This window comes from Larus michahellis, chromosome Z (genome assembly GCF_964199755.1).
Source record: "Larus michahellis chromosome Z, bLarMic1.1, whole genome shotgun sequence".
Taxonomy (NCBI): Eukaryota; Metazoa; Chordata; class Aves; order Charadriiformes; family Laridae; genus Larus; species Larus michahellis.
Genome location: NC_133930.1, coordinates 43,362,367 through 43,384,025, shown reverse-complemented (window position 1 = coordinate 43,384,025; position 21,659 = coordinate 43,362,367). Strand labels below are relative to the sequence as shown.

The 21,659-nt window shown below is 39.8% G+C and overlaps 1 protein-coding gene across 1 annotated transcript in view; it reads left to right on the top strand.

Moving 5' to 3' along the window:
* Positions 1-2,948: 2,948 nt before the first annotated feature.
* Positions 2,949-21,659, top strand: part of SLC28A3 (solute carrier family 28 member 3) — a 45,816-nt gene continuing 27,105 nt past the window's right edge. Inside the window, exons 1-5 of the mRNA XM_074569719.1 lie at positions 2,949-3,005; positions 11,450-11,551; positions 15,121-15,194; positions 19,203-19,294; positions 20,715-20,904. Of these exons, the coding sequence (XP_074425820.1) occupies positions 2,949-3,005; positions 11,450-11,551; positions 15,121-15,194; positions 19,203-19,294; positions 20,715-20,904 (515 nt within the window). The remainder of the gene's footprint in view (positions 3,006-11,449; positions 11,552-15,120; positions 15,195-19,202; positions 19,295-20,714; positions 20,905-21,659) is intronic.

Sequence of the window (21,659 nt, the reverse complement as noted above, 5' to 3'; positions counted from 1 at the left end):
ACTGAAAAGATCCTGGCCCCATCCTGCTGACACCCACCCTTTAAGTATTTATAAGTGTTGATAAGGTCCCCCCTCAGTAGTCTTTTTTACAGACTGAAGAGACCCAAATCCTTCAGCCTTTCTTCATAAGAGAGGTGTTCCAATCCCCTAATCATCTTGGTAGCCCTTTGCTGCACCCTCTCCAGCAGTTCCCTGTCCCTCTTGAACCGGGGAGCCCAGAACTGGACACAGTACTCCAGGTGCAGCCTCACCAAGGCAGAGTAGAGGGGGAGGATGACCTCCCTCCACCTGCTGGCCACACTCTTCTTGATGCACCCCAGGATGCCATTGGCCTTCTTGGCTGCAAGGGCACATTGCTGGCTCATGGTCATCCTGTTGTCCACCAGGACTCCCAGGTCTCTTTCCACCGAGCTGCTCTCGAGCAGGTCAGCCCTCAACCCGTACTGGTGCATGGGGTTATTCCTCCCCAGGTGCAGCACCCTACACTTGCCCTTATTGAATTTCATACGGTTTCTCCCCGCCCAGCTCTCCAGGCTGTCCAGGTCTGTCTGTATGGCAGCACAGCCTTCCGGTGTGTCAGCCGCCCCTCCCAGCTTTGTGTCAATAGCAAACCTGCTGAGGGTGCCTTTCCTAGTTCCTCAGGCCTCCTAAACAAAACAGAAGCATTCTTTCAATAAATTAATAAACTTCTACCATTAAAAAGGCAAGTGAGAAGCACACTTACTGTTGTTAATCAGTAGAATTGTTGTTAATCAGTATTGTTGTTAATTGTTGTTAATCAGTATTTTCTTGAGCTTAGTGCTGTTAGTCTAATGTTGTAAAAACACCCTAAAAATTTAGAGTGTGAGTCTTTAATACCTTCTTGTAGCTGGAGGAGCAACACAGGGGGAAAACAGATGTCCAGTCTTGTTAACAATTGAAATGGCAGGATGTGACATCCTTCAGACACATCAAATTTCTTAAAAGTCTGTGTCTTCGTGTAAATATTTAAACTAACCAGAAACGAGAAGGGGTTTGCTGTAAATCAAACATAAAGTAGACTGCTGTCTGATTCTGACAAAAGCTGACAGTGTATACCAGCCTTTTGTTTAACTACATGGTCCTTTGTCCACAGGGAAGTGGCATATCTCATGTTTTCTATAGTGGGTTCATGGTTTGTCTTGGATGTGTGGATATTTTTGCTTTCAACATCCTGTGAGTCTGCTAACATAAAATGTAGTTCAGAGGCGGAAACATTGCATTGAAATCATCAAGTTGTTTTTATTCTGACATTTTTCAATGAGAAAACTGGTTTTATAAGTGATGTAATATATTGACAGAAGAAGAGGAACAATAGCAGAAAACACTTGTGTCTTGGCATAGTTACCAGGGTAGAATTTTATACCAACCATGTAAGTACAGACTACAGATTTCAGGATTGCAGAGGCTGGATTTAAAATTACTCACTGCCTTATTTCCTCTACCCTCTTCCCTCTGATAGCATGTCCAAAACTGGCAGGAGGAGAGAAGGAAGAAAGGAAGAGAGAAACAGCTGAGGTATGCAGCAATTAGCAGGCAATTATATCAAATTTGTTAAAGATATTTGCAGCTATTTTTGCTGGCAAGTAGTGGGCAGAGAGAAGCAATTACTCACAGAAATTGCGCTACTCACAGGGCCAATACAAATAGCAACAAACATGCTGATTTCAAAACCTGGGGCATCAAAAAAAGATTCTAAACACTGAAAAACAGAATATATCATTAAAGGTCATGCGCTTTTTACTGGGAAAAAACCCCAACCAACCAATTAGTCCTCCTTTTCAAGCAATAGTTATGAGATTCAGAGAGTATATATTGCAACTGTATGATCTATAATGCAATTAATAGTTGGAAGATTCCTTTTATAGATACATCATCTTATTTTTCATGTAACTGTTCTTTATTTCCAAGAATATATTCAGTCATGCTAGTCCATTCTGTCTTTGTTCCTAAAACAGGACATCACTTTTTGCTGTTTTACAGGATGAAGCAAAATTCATGACATTTTTAGTCCCCACGTGGAAAGTTACAAATTTAAGCACCTAATGAGTACATAAATTTACATTGCTGTATTTCAAAGAAACAGAACATTTCTCATTTTTGTTTTCCTTAAAGACAAAAACTATATTCATTCAAATCCTGACTGACATTACTGTCTCTTATAGTGCTACTATTTTCAGTGAACTTACACAGAACAAGCTTTAAATACAAAGTGCATAGGCAACCAAAAACATGGGTAAGAGAGACAGCTGGTAGTTCTAATGATATAGCTTTCCCATATTGCAAATAGCAAGCCTGAAAACCAGTATTAGAAAACTCTTCAGTTAAAGGTGAGTAATCTGAGGACAGATAACCAAATGACCCTGTGCCATAAGATTTGGCATGCCAACTGAAAATGCATAACAGATATTTGTTGGAGGTTTGGGATTTGTTCCTTTTCCTTTTTTTTTTTTCACTTGCTAGATGAAGTTCTTAACCACTATGAAAGTAGAGACACAGTAACGTTGCAGAAACAGTGACTCGAGAATAGCTGTAAAAAAGATAAAACTATGTTGGCCTTTCAAAGATTTGGGTGGGGAAGATTTCTCCCCAAGCAAGTGAGGAAAGCCAGAAGTCAGGTAAGTACACACATTTGCCTTAGGGATCTCCCGGAGATACGTCTGCCTCTTGGGGGCTGCAGGAATCCGCCCTTGTTGTCTCAAGAAACACTGAATGCGGTTTCCCACGCTGGCCAAAAGAGGCTGTGCCAGGGGAGGGAGAAGGTGGAGCTATGAGTGAGCAAGAGCAACTTGAGAGTGCCTGCAGCTAACTAGACTTCAGGTGATATCCACCGACCCTGTGAATGGATTAACTAGGTGCTGGCTGCAGTTGCCCTGTGCTGCAAGTAGCATTCAACACTCACCCAAAACTCTCCTGCCCATGGTAGGCACATGGAGCTGAAGGAGACCACCCGCGATCACTCGGGAGTAGAAAATTTGGCCTTCCAGGTAAGTGTGGCTTCCTTTGCCTTGTGGGGAAGAGGAAGGGCTTAAAACAATGAACAATGCTTACTTCAGTCCCTGAACAAAGAAAAAACAATTTCAGCTCTCTGCCCACAGATATTTTACAACACCCCACATGCTTTGCACTGATACCCTGCCAAAGTGCAATGCTCTTGTATAAAATCCCGGAGCACAATCGACACATTCAGGAGTAGACTCTGCTTATTGCCTTCATCTGCTGCCCGATATACTGGTATCTTTGAAAAGTCTGACTCAGTAACATTTCGTGGTCTGAAGGGCCTCACAACTAGCTTATCCAGCATTTCCATCTGCTGTATCAGTTGTTGCTTTTTCCTGAGGGTAAGTAATTCACAATTCTGTTGAAGAGGAGGTCGTTATGATGCAGCAGACACATATCTTATCAAAGCAATGTATATTAATAATATGAGAAAAAATAATTATGTAATCACAATGGGGTATATCTTCTTTCTTCCCTACATAAAATAAGTGCAATTGTCTTGTTCTGCTCCTAAGAGCATAGAAAGGAGGTAAGGAGCCAACCCAGAAGGTTCTGCATATTAGGTGCATAAGCTAATGCTAATAGCCATTTAAAAAATGCAGATTTCAAAAGTGGAAGCATCAAAAAATCAGTTAACACATTATTGTTTCTCAGTGCCCAGCATCGCTGCGCTTCCACAGGAATTAGAGCAGAGACAGAGAGAAATTTGTGAACCCACAGCCAGGCCGGTTTACTGTATGTGTTACTTTAGGTAGAACAGGGTGGGGAAAGACAGTGGCTCTAAAGAGTGCTGTGTTAGCAAAGTAGCCCTTTCTCTCCTCTGCAGCCTCTGATCCTGAGGCTGCCCCTGAGCTCAGCTAGCAGGAAGGGGTAGCACATAGTGGGTGTGAGTATCAGCTATTCAAATAACACAGAAAGGTCTTTGTAGGTGCTAAGCATGTGGAATATTACGTAACCCCAGTGACATCCAACCACTCTGTATATTTATTCATTGGGCTGTAGAGACAGACAAGAAATAGATTGATTTGATAATCTGCCAGTCCGTGAATATTTGTGGAAGGTAAGGCTGTTAGGGTCAAGTCCCTGCTCCAGTCAATAGTTAATAATTCATGCTAAGTGGGACAGCTTCAAGAGGAGAGTTAGAGATAACTCTCTTAAAACATGATAGCCTAGTGGTAAGAGCCCTCTCTTGGGTAATCAGAGCGCCCACAACGCATCTGTGCATCAGAGCAGATAGACAAGCAGTTTGAACTTGGGTCTCCCTTGGTTCAAGTGAAGGAGACAAGAGAGGGCTTCATCCTGTATGTGTTTTCGCGCAAAACGTCTACGTAAGATAGTTCAGTCAACTTCCAAAGACTGTCCCCACAAAGCCATTGCTCACCTGGCAATGTGCAGGGAAAGCAGGTGCTTCCTTTCCTGGCCACTGCAGAGGTTTGCAAGAGCCTGCAAATCCCCTCTGATTTAAATAATTCAAATGACAAATCACGGACACTGCCCAACAATGAAACTTGGGAACTGAGTCAGGTTTTCTGATTATTTTTTTTTCCTGGAACACCAGACAGTATTTACATTTACACATTTACATCTATCTCTGACTCAACATATAAGTCACTCCCTAGTTAAAATAAGACACAGAAGGAAACAGGTAAACTTCTGCATATAGAAAAACAAATCACTTCACAGTAGAAGCCACTGAGAAGGAAATAATACCATAATTTTTTTTCCTGTTTTCTTCTATTTGAGCTTTTCTTGCACAAAGAGTGAATGCTTTTCTTCCTCTAGGATACAGTGCCTTCTAGTATTAAGCAATGAGTACCTTCCCTAAACCACAAAACACAAAAGTGTTCTGGAAGGGGATAAATGTAAGCCTTTTTAAGTATCAGTGTGGGATTGCACTCCAAAGGTACCTTCAGATGTACCTGAGCCATTTAATGATTAACCCACAAAGGGATACTAAAAATAAGACAGGGACAAAGTAATCCCAGGTTAGGTAGTTTGTTTTATAAAGTAAATAAATTAAGAAAACAGCTCTCAACATAATATGACGCAGCTCAAGGCCAACAAGTGATGGATGAAGGATCGTATCAGAGTTTTATTATGTCAAGAATGAGAGGCATTGTGCCTTCTGTTGTGGAAGAACTTTAACAGAATGAAGAGGTTGCAATATAGAGAAATCTGCCTTTTGACTAGTTGTACAAATGGTCAAAGGGGGATAACTATTTGAGCTTTTCTCAACTTCACATTGGCTATTGATATTTAAACACATACATGCTTCTGTAATAGAGTATGATTTTCACAGAGTCACAGAACCATAAAACTTTTTTCAACCATACTGTAGTAGAGCCTCAGAAATCAGTTAACCAATGTTAACTTTCAGAGAGGGCATGCATCCATGTAGCATAAAGTTCTATTAACACCATCAATTACATTTAAAAAAAAAAAAAGCAAAAAAAAAGCTTGATCCTGCAAAATATAATCTGCTTCTTTTGTACATTATGCAGATTCCACTTGAACTATTTACAGGCATAGCTTCCGAATCTGCAGGTCCTGCGTTATTGCCTTGTGATAACACCAGTACCTGGGAAACCCACAAGGAACTTTTTTACCTCATTAACAGCTCAAAACGGTCATAAAAGCAAACAGACAACAAAACCCAAACGTACAGCTCCATGTATGGCTTTCTCTCTTTCTCTTTGATATTAGGGACATCTCAGTTACTAACCATACCAGCCATCTGGGTGTGTTACAAAGAGTAAGGTTCTTGTATTGATTTTAAGAAGATACAAGGGTTAAGAAGATACACAGCCAGTCAAGCACACTCGCAATGTATCCTTAATAAAACCCTGATGCAGTTGTTAAGACATGCTAAGCTTACCTGCTTTGGATGCTACCTTATAGCTAGAATCAACAGATTGCTGCACTGTTTATACTGAGACATTTAAGTTTTCAATATTTTTTCCTCTTAAATAAGCCATATAATTTAAGGAACCTAAATCATTATCCTCATAGTTTCATCACTATTCAGAAGATTGTCCATGTTAAGTGTCTACATGCCAATGTAATACATTCTGGATCTATATCTATGATAACGCCATACATAATGTATAGAAACACTACTGTGTCCCTTGCTTTCAATGTGGTTCTGTTACCTTCCCTCTGATGGCACCAGCTGGGGAATCGCTACAGTTGTGCACAGAATTTCCTGCTCAGAAATGCTAACAGTAACTTCAAAACTGAGATTGGATTTACCTAGCTTGTGTTTAGCCCTCATTTAAGAGGCAAAGATGTTATCTAATCGGTTGTGATGATTCAGATCTCTGCTAACGATAACATTAAGCAACAAGTCACACTTACTCCTCAAGGAATGATAAGAGCTGGCTCAGAAAAAGGAATGGTAGGTGGGAGGAAAAACCTCCCTGGCTTTTAAAAGTAACTCAGGCATAAACATAAAATAAATACAATGCAAAGGGAAGATAACAGCTAATAAATATTTATTGGTCACTGGCCTCCTATTGTCAGTTTTATGATGCACTAAGCAATCCATTCCTGTTTCTGTAGCAGAGCACACCGTCCTCTTAAGAAGCTGATTTGAGGAAGAATCCCCCTTAAATTCTGTCTTTTACTCATGCTACATAAGGACATCAGTAATGCCATTACATATGCAGCTTTTGTACTCCATTTCATTCAAACAAGTTTATAACATATCCTAAAAATGCCTTTTACTTCTGTGTTTATTGCCATTTTCCATGGCTTCCTAGATACTCTTGTCTGGTTGGTTAATTAAGACTATAGACATTATTAAGAATTTATACTTAATGGTATATACTATAAAAGTATATACTATACTTTATACACTGTTGTAATTTCCCTTGGAAGTTATGAAGGTTCTGTACTGCATAACTCCACTGGCAGGAAATTATGCAGTCCTTTTCCACATTTTCAACACTTGTTTTTTCAAGACTTTCCAAAGCCATATTTGTTTTGAAGAATTTTAACTATGACATACTACTACGTCTCTTACAGGAAATACTGAAAGTTAGTCAGACCTTTAGGTCCTTTTCTTCTCAGGCTAAGTAAATATTCCTTAAGAAAACCAGTTTTAGGATTCTTGTCTTTGTCATCCCCATTGTGTTCCTGTTTGCCATCAATAGATGTTTTGAATGCCATAATTGCAGGGGTCATGTGCACCTTACTATCTTCTCAGGAATGTGCAGATCTTTTTTCCAGTTTTGGCTTTTCTGGATTTTGCTTTCTGCCTTTCATACATTTAACTTGCTCTGAGAGCAAACAAATTTCCTATTTCTTTTTTTATGGCCAGCTTGTGCCAGTCTATCATTTTAAGTTGTTTATCCTGCATTTTAGGATACTATCCAACTATCCTGCTCAAGACTGACAACTTAAGCTTTTAAAGAAAACCACTAATATACTCAGAGATGGGTGAGCCTAATTTGCAATGTATTTCAAAAGACCTCATGAAGATTTAGCCAGCTGAATTTAAATCTGGTGGTACATATTTCTTATCTGCTGTCTCTACAGCTCATTTACTGTTGTTTAACACATTGGTAACGAATATTTATCCCTCCTGCCCTGTAGACTGAATTTTATTATTTGGCAGGAATTTATGAATACTAGAATTATTGACCAAAAAATTTCTTCCTCAATATTTAAAATGCATTTAAACTCCTTCAAAATCATGATACTGTGGCCAGCAAAAGGTAGTACATGGGAAAAAACCTAGATGAATGCTCTTCAATTACACTGAATATTAAAGGAATAGCAGAGTTTTGAACTGTAAGTTAGTTGGCTTCATTTCAGGTGACTGAATGCAATCTGAAATCCAAAGAAATCCAGCATGATAACTTAAAACATTCGCTTTTGAAGCATCCATTTTCCACAGAGTTCCTTGAGTACCCTGATTCTAATCTCCAAAGCAAATGTAATGATCCACCCTTAAACCATAAACAGTTTAAGCAGCTGCCTGGATGCTCTGACAGCCAATCTGTTTTCATCACTAACCAGCAGGGATGGAAAACCGTCTGCTGTAGAGTGTGTGCTGCCGATATAAATTATGCACCCTTTGCAAAACCTGTGTTCTCTCGAAAGGCAGGGAGGAGACAGGAGGGAAAGTCAAAGAATGTAGTTACACAAAAAGACTTGGTGAATTAACTGCTCATCTAGAGGGAACTAAACAGACATTATAAGATCGTGTCACTTACAAGTACAAGATAGCTCCATACCCTTGCCCTTTAATCAAATATTTTACAAGCAGGAAATTCCAATCAGTAAAAGTACAGCAGAGTGTGAAAGCAGAAGCGCAATTGCCTAACACTTTTCATATTGTCAACATTTGAAGTAGATGGATCAACTCTGTAATCCTTCGGGTGTGGTGTAAAGGCAAGAGTATTTTCCTATCCGAGCTTCTCTAATTTGCTTTTGACTTCCTGCTTCGTTATGTCACTCTGTTGTCCCCAAATGAGAGTGTTTCACCTGGTGTGCGAGAGCAAATCAACACACTGATTCAAGGTATTTGTTTCATTTCAACTCTGCAGAATCAGGTGCCAGGCAATGAACAACAGCCAGTGCACCACATGTTTCCCACCACCCAATATTTATCACAATAAAATACAGTTTAATAGCAATTCATTCACCACTCCTAATTATACATGTGCATCTAAGCTCACATTTAATACATTTGGGGAGCTTACCTGATTTGCATGCTCATTATTCACACAGGGTGTGTATGTTAGCATTATAATTACCGAAGGGATACACTCTTGGCTAATCCTTGGTCCAGAAGTTATATTTTTTGCTATCTTATGTCTAAATCAGCAACTGCAAAAGAACGCATAAGACACATTGTTTCTTTTCACATCCCATTCAAGGCTAGGTACATTCTGTGACGTCTCAACCATGTCCCAACACAAACTTCCTGATAAACTTTTAACTTTGTTCTTTCAACATGAACTACAGATTGAGCAGGTTCAGAAGTGGCTTAGCACATTGCTATACCTGGCCTGCGTTCACAGGAGGGCTGTGCTGGCTTAAACTGGCCGACTTGTCCCTAAAGCTCCAATCACCGTTTTTTGTTGCAATGTTTTGCTCTGTGGACGTTTCTAGGGAGGTGGAAAAGGATGCTGAGCAAATGAGGCAGAAGCTTTTCTGCATGCTTTTCTGCCTGTGCTGGGTGCTTAGGTTAGCAATCTGCAACAGCAGGTGACAAGCACGGACAGACTGACATTTTGGTGAGAAGTTCCTTCAGCAAACTCAGAAAGACTCTAAGCAAACAGGAAAATGGAATAGGCAGTTTTATTTATCACTTGAATATTGCTATTCTTAAATTAAAAATAATTATTTTTCTTCAAGGGGTAGGGTTAAATAACATGCATTTTCACCAAACAAAATTTAAAAAACAAATGTATAAAGGGGAAGATGAAGAGAATGTACTTGAAGAATCAGCTTTGAAATACACAAAAATTACTGAGCTTCATGGCACTCATTCAAAGACTGTTTTAGTCAATAGAAATAGTCTCTTGCTGAAGTAAACTTGTTATCAATAGCAATTAACGAGTTTCGACTGAATTTGGAATATGCCAGAAATATGGTATGATCAGTTGAAAAGAGTGCTTTTTATGCTTGCAGAAAATAACACAAATCTATCATTCTGCAGTGTGGGCTATTTAGAGCTCCAGCAATCATGTGATGCTCTTACTAGTTTTCTGTTACATTACTCATACATTCATATATTTTAATTGCACTATAAATGAAACTCTTATGTAATTATTGCAGTTGAACAGTGGGTTGGACAAAGTGACTTCTAGAGGTTTCTTCCAACACAAATTATTCTGTATTTCAGAAGCTTGTAGACAGCAACTTGCATGCTTATTTTTTTTCACGTTAGCTGTCAAAATTCCTAAGAAATCTCTGCTTTTTCTTGTTCGGCAACAATCATAGAAATCTTTAAAGAGACTATCCCCATGGTGTGTGTGTCAATTACAGCACTGGACCACTTCAACTTCACTATGCTGTCATGTATAGTATTTTAATATATTATCTCTCAATGCTACTGTTAACACTGCTTCTTGCAAAAATGTGGGCTTTTTGCACTATTTGGAATGTCCATTAGAGACTTCCATTGTCTACTGCAGGGCCAGCTATGGTAAACTCCTAAGACAGCATAGTTAGAAGGCAAATGAGTAACAGAGGTGCTTTTTTAAAAAGAAATATCTCCCTCTTAAGGGAATGCAAAGATACTCTTCACTTAGGAGGAGGGTAACTGGTGAATCGGCACCTGGTTTACCAGGGCCACAGCAGGTGAATCAACAGCCTCTTGCAACTCCTTCCTATTCCCCCGGACACACAAGGTTCCAGAAACACTTTTACTGAAATGCATTTTTTGTGAAGTTTAGAAGCAGGGTATCTTTAATGAGAAAATGTTGTTGAAAAGTGTTCTGGTTGCCTCTAAGGTTATGTTTCCACTAAAAGGCAAAATTTAATTTATGTCTAGTAGTACTGTTCATTCCTGCCTTTCTCATAATTTACTATGATTAAGCTTATTTTGTATTGTTCATTTGGAAATTATCATTTTCTTAGAAGGCTAAATGTAGGTACTAATTTACTGCTGTTATTACCGTGTAAAATATGAGGTACTTCATGCAGTAAAACACAGTGAAATGACCATACTGTAACTGCTGCCATGAGAAACCACTGAAATATAAGACATTTATATCATTTGCAGATATAAGATATCTGACATTTTGGTTAAGCTGCTTTCTTATGAAACCAAAATAAGAACCAGCTTTTCAAGGATCATTAAAAAGAAATAATGTATGCTTCAAAATATTAAGAAACAAGAAAATTCAGCTTCAGAATAGAAAAAAATGATAATGTAGAAATAGGGGAGCCGGTTATGGCTGTCTTCAACTCTCAATACAGTCTGATAAAAGGTATACCATAGAGAATTAAGGTAGTAAAGCTAACTGCTTCCTTTAAAGATATTGAGCGTTTTATTCCAAGAGCAATTAAAGTACGTATTTTTAAAAAACATGCATTTACTGCGTATGCATTACTAGATGGAGTAAATGTACTAGCAATCCAGGGAAGGCTCAAATAGACCATTTTGCTGTTGGTAGGGAGAAGGGCTGCATCTTTGTAAACTTGAGGCAAGGGGCAGCACTGGGAGGACATGTGAGTTTGAATCAAGAGAACAGCAGATTCACATTAGTTGAGCACCATCTGTAACAGACAGCATTGTGTAATAATGCAGGGACTTGAACACCTGAGCTCTGTACACCGAGTTTCAGGCTCCCCTGTAGTAATAATGTAAAACATGGAAGCACAGGCATCAGAGTATAAATCAGTTCTTACTGCACAGAAGAAAGGCTTTCAGCTTTTGATTTGAACTGATAGAATTTCTGGTCTTGTCATGCCCTAGAACGACAACGAAGGTGTGGATGTTATAAACCCAAAAGGTCTCAGAGACAATTCAGAGAGAACCAAGAATTCACAAAATAAGAAAACTGTACATATTAATCAGGTATGTTTTTTCTTTTTTTTTTTCTTTTGAATAACCTTATGTAAATTCATAAACCTCTAATTCAATGTCAGTAATTGTCTGTGATAATACATCCAAGACAGATATTTTAACAAAACCTGAACTGATTTAAAATTCATAAACTGACGGGAAAGCGAGTTCTGTTCTCAGAAATGCATTAAGGAGAAAAAGCACAGAAAATTGACAGGACATGTAGGATTCAGAAAAGTGTTTTCTAATGTCATAATGGCTTCATGCAAGGTACTAAAGAGGCATCAGAAATGGTGATCAGATGGAATACTGCGGATAAGAAGTTGATATGGAAGCATTTTCTCCTGAGAAGCTGGAAAAGATAATCTGGAAACACTGGGTTTAGTTACACAATATTTCCATCAGACAAGGCATATTATTAAACACCTGCTCATCCAAAACTGGGAAAATTTCAGACAAACACAAACTGGAGGAAACAGCTCTGATGTATGACTGACCAGAGAAAGAAGAGGAGAATACAGTACATATGACTTCATAATAAGCACATCAGTTTTGGCTTCTTTTGACTGTACATTTTTTTAAGCCCACATAGTGAGTAGCTCACTATGAAGACATGAGAGTAAGGTTAAAAACACCCCACAGATATTTTACTAAGTGTCACATATTAATATTTTCATATCCACACTCCAGAAATAATCTGCTACTCTGAAAGTTCAATTAAAAGCTTCCAGTACTTTCCTGCATTGTAATCATATCTACTTACCAAGTTTGGTAATGTTACTTGAGCAGCACATAAGAAACAGAGGTTTTCTGATGCTGTGAATGTTATTTTCTATCTTCCAATGGTTTTTGGATGTGATCAGAGGCAGCAAAGGCGTGCTGCCAAAGAAATGCATCTGCCCTCAAAGTTGAAGTGACTCTAGATTTACAGTGATGAAAAGGATCACTCAGACTGTTCTGATATACACTCCTGGGAACCAGAATGGGATCTGAGATCCCAGGAGAAGAAGGTGTAGACAACACCTATACCTTCCTATTCAAAAAAGCCATCAAAAAGGAAAATGTCAAAACAAAAAGGAGTTTCAGAACTGGTGGAAACTGTTTAAAAGTGGAGAAAAATAGTGGCAGTCCATGAAAGCTTGATTTTAATTAAAGAAATTAATTCTACACTGAAAAGGTTCAGCTGAAAACGTTCAGCCACTACTTTGCACAAGTGTAATAGAGATACATATACTGACACTGACACCTTCTCAGGCACACTGTAGAGGCAGAAGAGTTTATTTTGGGGCTCTGCAGAGTATGGAGTTTGCTGTGCCTCTGCTGGCAGCAGTCCATACGTTCCACATAGCCTTTGGGTTAGCCTCCGGGAGGGCCAACACTCACCAAGAGACAGATCTGATATCATGTCCAGCCATGAAAAAAAAGAAAAGATGTTTGGATCCATTCTCTCCTATCCTTGTGTATCTGCACAGTTAGACACAAAGTGATCTTTGAATTCTGATTTTCTTAACACTTTTTAATGTAGAGTTAGGAAAGCATTTGTGACAATAAAATAGTGACATAATAATATTCTAAGCATATTTAAATACATTATAGACAAAGTGAAAAGATGTGGACTGATGCTTTTTATGTTGCAACACTCAAAAGAAAAAGTAGGTTATATTCTCAAGACAAACAGTATCTTTCACAAATTCAAAGAGCCAGAGCCCAGGCTGTCAGTGATCCAGGGAAGCTCCTTGCCTGCGGAGGATGCTGTGGCATGGGGGAAAGCGATGAAGGAGCACTGGCCTGGAGAGCATATGAAGCAGGGGTGCTGGGGATGGTGGTGGGAATGGAGTCAGGAGGTGTGGGAAGTGAGCTTCAAGCCTTGACGAGGAGAAAGGACATGGTGCCCCAGGGAGCACAGCTGCTTCCAAATGTGGAAGCATAGCTCTATGACCCAGAAGGCTGGACTCTCCTGATTTATAGTGTAGGCTCAAAAATCTGCTAGAAGCACTGGCATGCAATATACCCCAAATTTAAGCCCAGGAATAAATGATATTTCGGTACTATCAGCACTCAGTGTCCATCAGGTGAGAAGCCCACCTCCTACAGCCACTGGGAAGAATGGTCATAGTTACTAAAAATAATAGCAACCTAGTAGGCAGCAGCATCTGCATTTTTCAGGTTTGCTTTATTTCACAGTCAAGACCAAAGAGAGAAAGAAATGGAGTTCAGCAAAAATGTGGCTATAAATTACAGTGCAGCTCCACAGAGCCACACAACTCCCACCACCATCACTCCCCTTCCAAAAACTACCACCAAGAGGACGGAGAGACTCCTGTCTGTGTCACGCTGAGCTTCCTCCTAAGGGAATGAATAGCGGCTTCCACATACATATTCCTCCGCACCATTTTAATTTTGCCTTTGAGCTGGTTCAGGTCTCTCACTAGGAACTGATCGAGGGCTTTCCAAGACTTTCGGTGGCAGCTGCAGCAGGAAAGCCGGACTGAAGGCAGGGGCCAGGGTAAGGCCTATGGTGGGCCTTGCCTCACACAGCAGCTTGGGGGAAGCAGTTAGCACAGATAATAGCGATGCAAAAAGAAAACGAAAACTCACCTGCAGCCTGCCACCGTTCCAAGTGTCTGGGCAGGGCGGGCTGGCTGCACTTGAGATGGTAGGACACGACCACCATCTCAGGAAAACACTGCCTACCTTCACCGTGGTCCTGGACAGACACCTGAGGGCCACACCGCCCCACCATGGCGTAGAAGGAAGAGGCTCCAGCATGGCGCCCGGGCCTCCTGCGGTTATGCTGCTGACGTTGAACACAACAGCTGCCGGCAACTCCTGCCATGGGTCCCGCCATGATCACGGAGGTACATACCCCTGGGACAGGGGCTCCCCCGCTGCCCCTCCAGACAGGGCCGGGGTGGGCACAGCAGCCCTCCATGGGTGCAATTCCAGGGGGCTGTGCTGCCACCAGCTGGCTCAAGGACCGTCCTTGAACATGGCAGAGGCCAGCTGGCAGTTGTTCCAAAAGCTTTAATGCCGCTGGGTTTATGTGGAGTCAGGAAGCAAAAAGGTGCTTTCCTGATGAAAGTGTGCTGTCTGGCCAAATTTCAAGTTTCTGTGACAGAAGCTCTCTTTAGAGTATTGTTACCTGTTGCCTGTTCTGCAAGGAGAAAAGCAAGAAAAGCAGGGGGTCGTCAACAGGAGGTGCTGGGCAAGCTGGCTAATTAGCAGCTCTAGCTTTCCTACCTGCAGCTGGCACTTTTCGGTGTGTATGCAGCGGTGTGTATGCCTCTATGGGGCACTCTTCAATTCTAAGTAACACTGGTATTTCCCCCCCCACCCTTTATTTCCCCTTTCAAACTGATGTGAATGGCTTGGGAAAGTTCACAGCCACGGTCTAACCACAGGGTTTGCCTGATACGATCACAGCGTTGGTGGCAGACAGGAGAGCTGGAGCCATGTGCTCAGTGCAGGTGGGAAAGTCTTGAGACTGCTTCAGCCATCTGCCAGCGGGGATCTGTTTTTTCACACCTTTCTTAACAAGCATGCACCCCTCTCACAGCCTCGGCACCCGATCTGTTTTCCAGGAGGATGAATACATCAATATTGAGAGTGAAAACAAATGTGACTCAGTAGATGATGAGCAACCACGCTTGAAAGGGTAATGTCTTTTGGATGAGTAAGTTTTCCGTTCATTTCATCTTGGCTTAAGCAATAAGCTGCCAGTGTTTATGCTTCTGGAGTGACAGCTCTAAATTTCACTGGCACACCCCTATGCTACACAGACCCTAGTCTTGCCTGGCAAATTGTGTAATACAGAAACACATTGTATTTAAAATTATTGTATCTGTCAACTGACATGTGTGATTGTGGAACTACCCTTCTAAAGCCTTGCTTTAGAAGCAGTGTTTTTTCTTTTTGTACATTAACTACTTTTTCAATATTTCCATAAGAATCATTTTTAAAGAGAGGTCTTAAGCAATGATCTCTTGTAGGAAGTTAAAGGTTCACTATTGTCCTTCAGTTTGCATAGCTATTTACCCCAGTGCAAAATAAGAACAGAATAGCTGTAAAAAAAGCCATTTTGATGGGGCAGAATTTTTACACTTTGTTAGCACTGGTGGCATGTGACCACACAGTGAAAACACACATCTACATTTTACTTGAGGATTAGGGGGTTTTTGGCAAAAACTATAAACCCTGTATAAGACATTTAAAAAATTAACATACAATACCTAAAATTATATTTTAATGTCTTAATATTTCTCTTTTCTATTGAATCTTCATATAAACCTTCCCAGAAATCATACTGTATTTTTTCCCTGATTTCTATGACTTCATTCTGTTATACAGCACAACATTTCAGCTTTGAACCTGTCTTTCTATCACTCGATTCTAGCAACTCGCCTACTGGTTATCTCAAATAGGAGTTTGTCTCACCCAAATTTGAATACTTGGAAAGATCTCATTCCTGTACAACTGATACTCTTATATACAGTAGTAGTTGTGAAGATTTTAATTATGCTTTCAACTTATACATACAGAAATTAAAGACTTGTTAATATGATCAGTTTTATTGATGACATCATATTAAAATATTGCTTCAAAAATCTAGCAAAACTACTTAGAAGTCACTTAAATAGTTTCTCATTTCTCCTCTCTGTTTTTTGGAGATTTGTCAATCCTTTAGCAGTGCATAACATGAAACACTTTCTTGTTTGAAACACTTAGGGTATTGTCTAGCAAAAACAAAAGCTGAGATTTGATAGGTCATACATCCAAGTTTGATAAGCCCCTCCAGTGGCAGGTATCCAGCTTTACCCAGAAGTAAGCTAATCAATTGCACAGGCAACTGTTGGCACCCAAATGGCTGCACAAGGTTAGCAGAGTCTCTCCCCCTCAAACCTGGGCCCACAGGAGTCACTGGACAAGAGGCATCTCTCCACAGAGATGGGTTGAATTGCGGCAGAGATGAGGCCCGTATGTCTCTTATTTATTTGTACTCCCATGGAGAGCTGAGGGATAAGTAAGATTTAAGTCACAGGGCTTTCTGTTCCCAGGGTCCCCTTATTCTTCCATCAGCAGTAGACACTGTTGCCTCGGGCAGTGAAAGCTCATCGTAGGCTGGAAGCTGAAGAGCACTTAGCTCTGTTCTGATTATATTCAGGCTACGGCTTGTTCTATGTTCTTCAGTTTTGCACTTGGTTTTGTACTTTGTCTAGATTTTATGTTGAACATCTGACAAGGGCAATGGTACCTATACCAAGTTATTTTTTTGTAAATTAGCTCCTAAAAGCAGGCACTGATGTGATCTAATGTCTTCCTTGTATCTGCTCAAAATGGGCATTCTCAAAGCATGTCTTAATTTTGAATGCATCATCAATTTCTTTCAACACATAGTACTGAATAGCCTTGATCGGAGACACAACCCTTTCGAAAGATCAGTCTGTCGATAACAAGAATTCACCATATGCAAGGTGTTAATATTCACTTATAGAGTACATGCAGACCAGAAAAAGGATTTCTGAGTTGCAAAATGCAAGCAAGAATAGTTTTGGCATATACAAATATTTTATATTAAAAGCTCTCCTTTAAGTGTGCTGAAGTGATATTTGCTTTTTCAACATCTTTGGTTAAGTAAAAGCCATTAGCAACATGCTGCACTTTAAGCCTATAGGGACAGCTTTTAGAAAATAATTTTTCCTTCGCAAATTAATCAGATTTTATAAGAAAGATGTTTTTTTCTGCCACCTTTTGGAACTGAGCTGCATATTGATAACATATATGCCTAAACATTTAAGATACCCTGCTACCAAAGTGATAACCACCTAAATTAATAAATTAACAAAGGAGAGAGAGGTGTTAGAGCAAAGAATAGATTACAAGGAATTGTAATCTTAGAATAATGATTTTAAATCCCAAAGGACACATAAGAAGCAATAACAGATAGTAGGTAATATTTTTTCCTTTTTTTTTGATTGATGGATAAACCGTAAATTTGATAAAGTCACTCCAGCTTATTCGTGCATCTGTCTCTCATTTTTCCTTTTCTTTCTTTTCGTGTTGTATCCAATCTCTCTGCTGAGGTTGGATAGATAACCTAATGTTCTAACAAGGAAAAAAAGCCCAAGAGCTATGATTTGTGAGGCAACAGGAATTCCCAGAACTAAAATTGAAGTATCAAAAGCAATCAAGATTTCTCAGAGACCCTGTTACTCTTTGTACTAGTGAAGGAGCATGTTCCTGCTCTGCTGTTCTCAATGCTGGTATGAATTAAGTTAATATTCATTGTTTCCCTCCAATTTCTTTTACGTGAATTGATTATTATTTTTTTTTTAGTGCAGAAAAGAAGGGTATCCATACTGAATTTTGGCGTGCATCTGACTCCGGCTGCATCTAGTTTCCAAATGAGTACAGATAATTAGCATCTCTAAATATAACATTGCCTTTATAGACTGTAGGGTGTGAGGTACCACTTTAGAGAAACACAGCTTTTCTTGTGATTTCTTGTTCAGGTTGCACAATACAAGGATGTTTATTACCTACAGCTTTTGTAACTGAAATACATCCACATCACCAGCACACTTAACTTCGGAAATCTATGTTGATTTAACTCCTTTAACTGCTATTTCCCTACATTTCAGCCTCCCTCATAAAATCACTGTGTTACCCTTAATGAGGTGAGAAAAGAAATGAAATAAAGTATGTAATAATTGGAAGAATAGGTACTAGAACAGAACATTCAAATACAACAGATTGCTTTAGCTTCCATGAACTGATTAGTCTTAGATGAAAAATTAAGGTAATTAACAACCAAATTTTCAAATCATAGAATCATTTAGGTTGGAAAAGACCTTTAAGATCATCAAGTCCAGCCGTAAACTTAACACTGCCAAGTCCCACTAAGCCATGCCCCTAAGTGCCACATCTACATGTCCTTTAAATACCTCCAGGGATGGTAACTCAACCACTTCTCTGGGCAGCCTGTTCCAGTGCTTGACAATCCAATCTAAACCTCCCCTGGTGGAACTTGAGGCCCTTTCCTCTCGTCCTATCACTTGTTCCTTGGGAAAAGAGATCAACACCCACCTCATTACAACCTCCTTTCAGGAGTTTATCCAGAATATCCAGAAACATCTATGCACAGTGTAATAAGGTTTTAGATGAACGTTGGTTATTTTTCACACACAAATGCAATCTTAGCCCTTCATGACTACAGCAACACTACACCTCCACATAGCAATGCTGGGCTGCCTGTATTAAAAATCTGTGGGTCTGGTAATGGGCAATGAATCTTTAACTACCTACCCAGCTTGCACTAACCTTGTTAACAGATCCCCTCATGGAAGAGGTGTACTTCAGAGGCTAGCAGAACTGGCCTGCTAACTTCAGTCCGTTAGATGATTGGTGGATTGGCCCCTTAGACAGCCGCCGGATTTGCTTTTTTGCTCGTCCAACACCAAACCAAAGAAGTTGCTCTGCCAAAGCTTTGCAGACATCAGCATGATTTTCTTTGGCACTTTGGGATCCTAATTTGACCCTTACCAAGTGCAGCATACTCCAGTGGAGAAATTTTGATCAATTTAACCTGATCTTCCTATGCAAATTGCTCTTCTTTTTTATCTACAGCTGAAGTTTCTGTTCTGTTTGGTTTTTCGCATTTTCCTAGGCATTTAGAAAGGAAATATGATAAAGTCTGTGGCTTTTGCAAGAAACATAAGACCAGAATTCGCTATGTGATCTATGGAATTTTAATAACAGGTACAGTATCTTGCAGCCAGCGTTGCTGAAGCATTATTTATTTACCTATATGAGATTACAGACTGTCCCTGTCTTCTATCTAACAGAATAACTCTTGACTGTCTTAAAGAATGCATTTGAAATGAGGTAAAACTGAATTTAGTCCCAGAGAAAGCTCCAGATCACAAAACTTCTGCTTGTTCCCAGATGTAACAAAAGTACAGATATTGCTACATTGCTCCTCCAGCATGTTTCAACTCTGACTAGCAATTACAGTTGGATAAATGTAGTAGTTCAGTCTTTGTGTTTACTCTATTATCTACCCCATCCAAGAGGCCTATTAAATTACAGTTTTAGGAACTTGCCCAAAACCACAAAATCACATAAAGAGTCAGGCTCCGACTTGGACCGAAATGGAAGTTTTCTGTTCTGACCCATATCACTCAATATTCACAGCAAATGTTTGCTAGAGGTTTAATTGTTTGCTAGAGATTTGCTGTGGTTTGTGTCAGCATGCACTGCAAAGTCATTCAGATATTCTTCTTTGTCCCTTTGCTAATTATCCAGTAGGTTGGTTTGCCTCTGTCCACTTCATCAAGTTTCTTTTTGAGATCCTCCTACCTGAACACCGAGAACATCTAGACCTAAAATATGTCTGTGTGATAGGCATCAGCATACCATAAAGTGGTTATAAAAGGGCCTCTTGCATGATGAATATCCTGCCCTCCTATCATCATCTTGTCTTGTTTTGTCATAGAACAGACATATCCTGGCTCAAGAAAGCAAGAGAGTTCTAAGGATATGTCAGGATCTCATATGTTAATTCCATAAAAAACAACTTGCTTTACACAAAACAGTAATTCTTCTTCCTTATTTGCCATAGGCAGAATCAGATTATTATTTTGAAGAACTGAATGTTTCATTGTCCAGAGCGTATTAGCAATGAACCTGCCAAATGTCAAATCATGTCACAGCTACTTTACAAAGTAAGCTACTTTTAAGCTTCCCAATTACTTGAGAGGGCCATCAAATCAGGCAATTGACAAATGTTTCTGTTTCTTCTAGTTTTATTGGATAAACTCATCCTCCTGTGAAGGAAGGAACCAGGCCCATGGTTCTTAATTCACAGTTTTTACACAGGAAAAAGCAGTTCTGTAGATGGGTTTAATTTTCTCAAGTGATTAACATGTTTGATATGAACTTGTCTTGGCCAAAGTATATAACCTGCTTTGACAGGATGAAAGCAACGTATCATATCAGTAAGCTTATCAAAAGTAACAACACTGTGAAAGTAAAATTTTTCAGTATTTAGGCCAAGTTGGAAAAGCACTTAAAAGATAAACATAGTCCTGACTTTAACCACATCCTTCAAATTTAAGATTTGATTCTGCTTTTAAAAAGACCAACCTGACTGACATGTATATTCTTGTTTCTGTGACAGCGTACTTGGCAGTAGTTATTGCAGCCTGTAGCTTGAATTTTCAGAGAGCCTTGCCACTCTTTATCATCACTGTCATAGCCATCTTCTTCATCTGCTGGGATTTTTTAATAGCTAAGTATGAAGACAGAATTGCTGCATTCTTTTCCCTTGGAGAAAGGTATCTGGAGAAACAGTGGTTTTGGATGAGATGGTAAGTATGGATTACTTCCTATTTATGCAGAAGGACAAAGCATTAGTCGTTTTATCCCTATAGTTTTATTTCAGCTTACACCCCAATAAGCACAGGGAGATGGATCAATCATAAAATTGCAATAAGACCAAAGAATACACACAGACTAATTTAATATTTTCCAGTTCATATATGTCAGACACACCTTTAAGATTGCAATACAGTAGCTATGTATCAAAAATCTTGACAGAAAGTGTAAAAAAAATTCCTCAAATTGAGACAGAACAAGTTTCTGCTTGCAAGAGAATATGTCTACAGACTTCAGGTGAGTTGTGGCACAAGAAGGACATGGACCTGCTGGAATGGGTCCAGAGGAGGGTCACAAAGATGACCAGAGGACTGGAGTACCTCTCCTATGAGGACAGGCTGAGAGAGCTGGGGTTGTTGAGCCTGGAGAAGAGAAAGCTCTGGGGAGACCTTATAGCAGCCTTCCAGTACCTGAAGGAGGCCTACAGGAAAGATGGGGAGGGACTTTTTATGAGGGGGTGTAGCAATAGGATGAGGGGTAACGGTTTTAATGTGAAGGAGTGTAGATTTAGATTAGATATTAGGAAGAAATTTTTTACTGTGAAGATGGTGAGGCACTGGAACAGGTTGCCCAGAGAAGTTGTGGATCCCTCTTCCCTGGAAGTGTTCAAGGCCAGGCTAGATGGGCCTTTGAGCAGCCTGGTCTAGTGGGAGGTGTCCCTGCCCATGGCAGGGGGGTTGGAACTAGA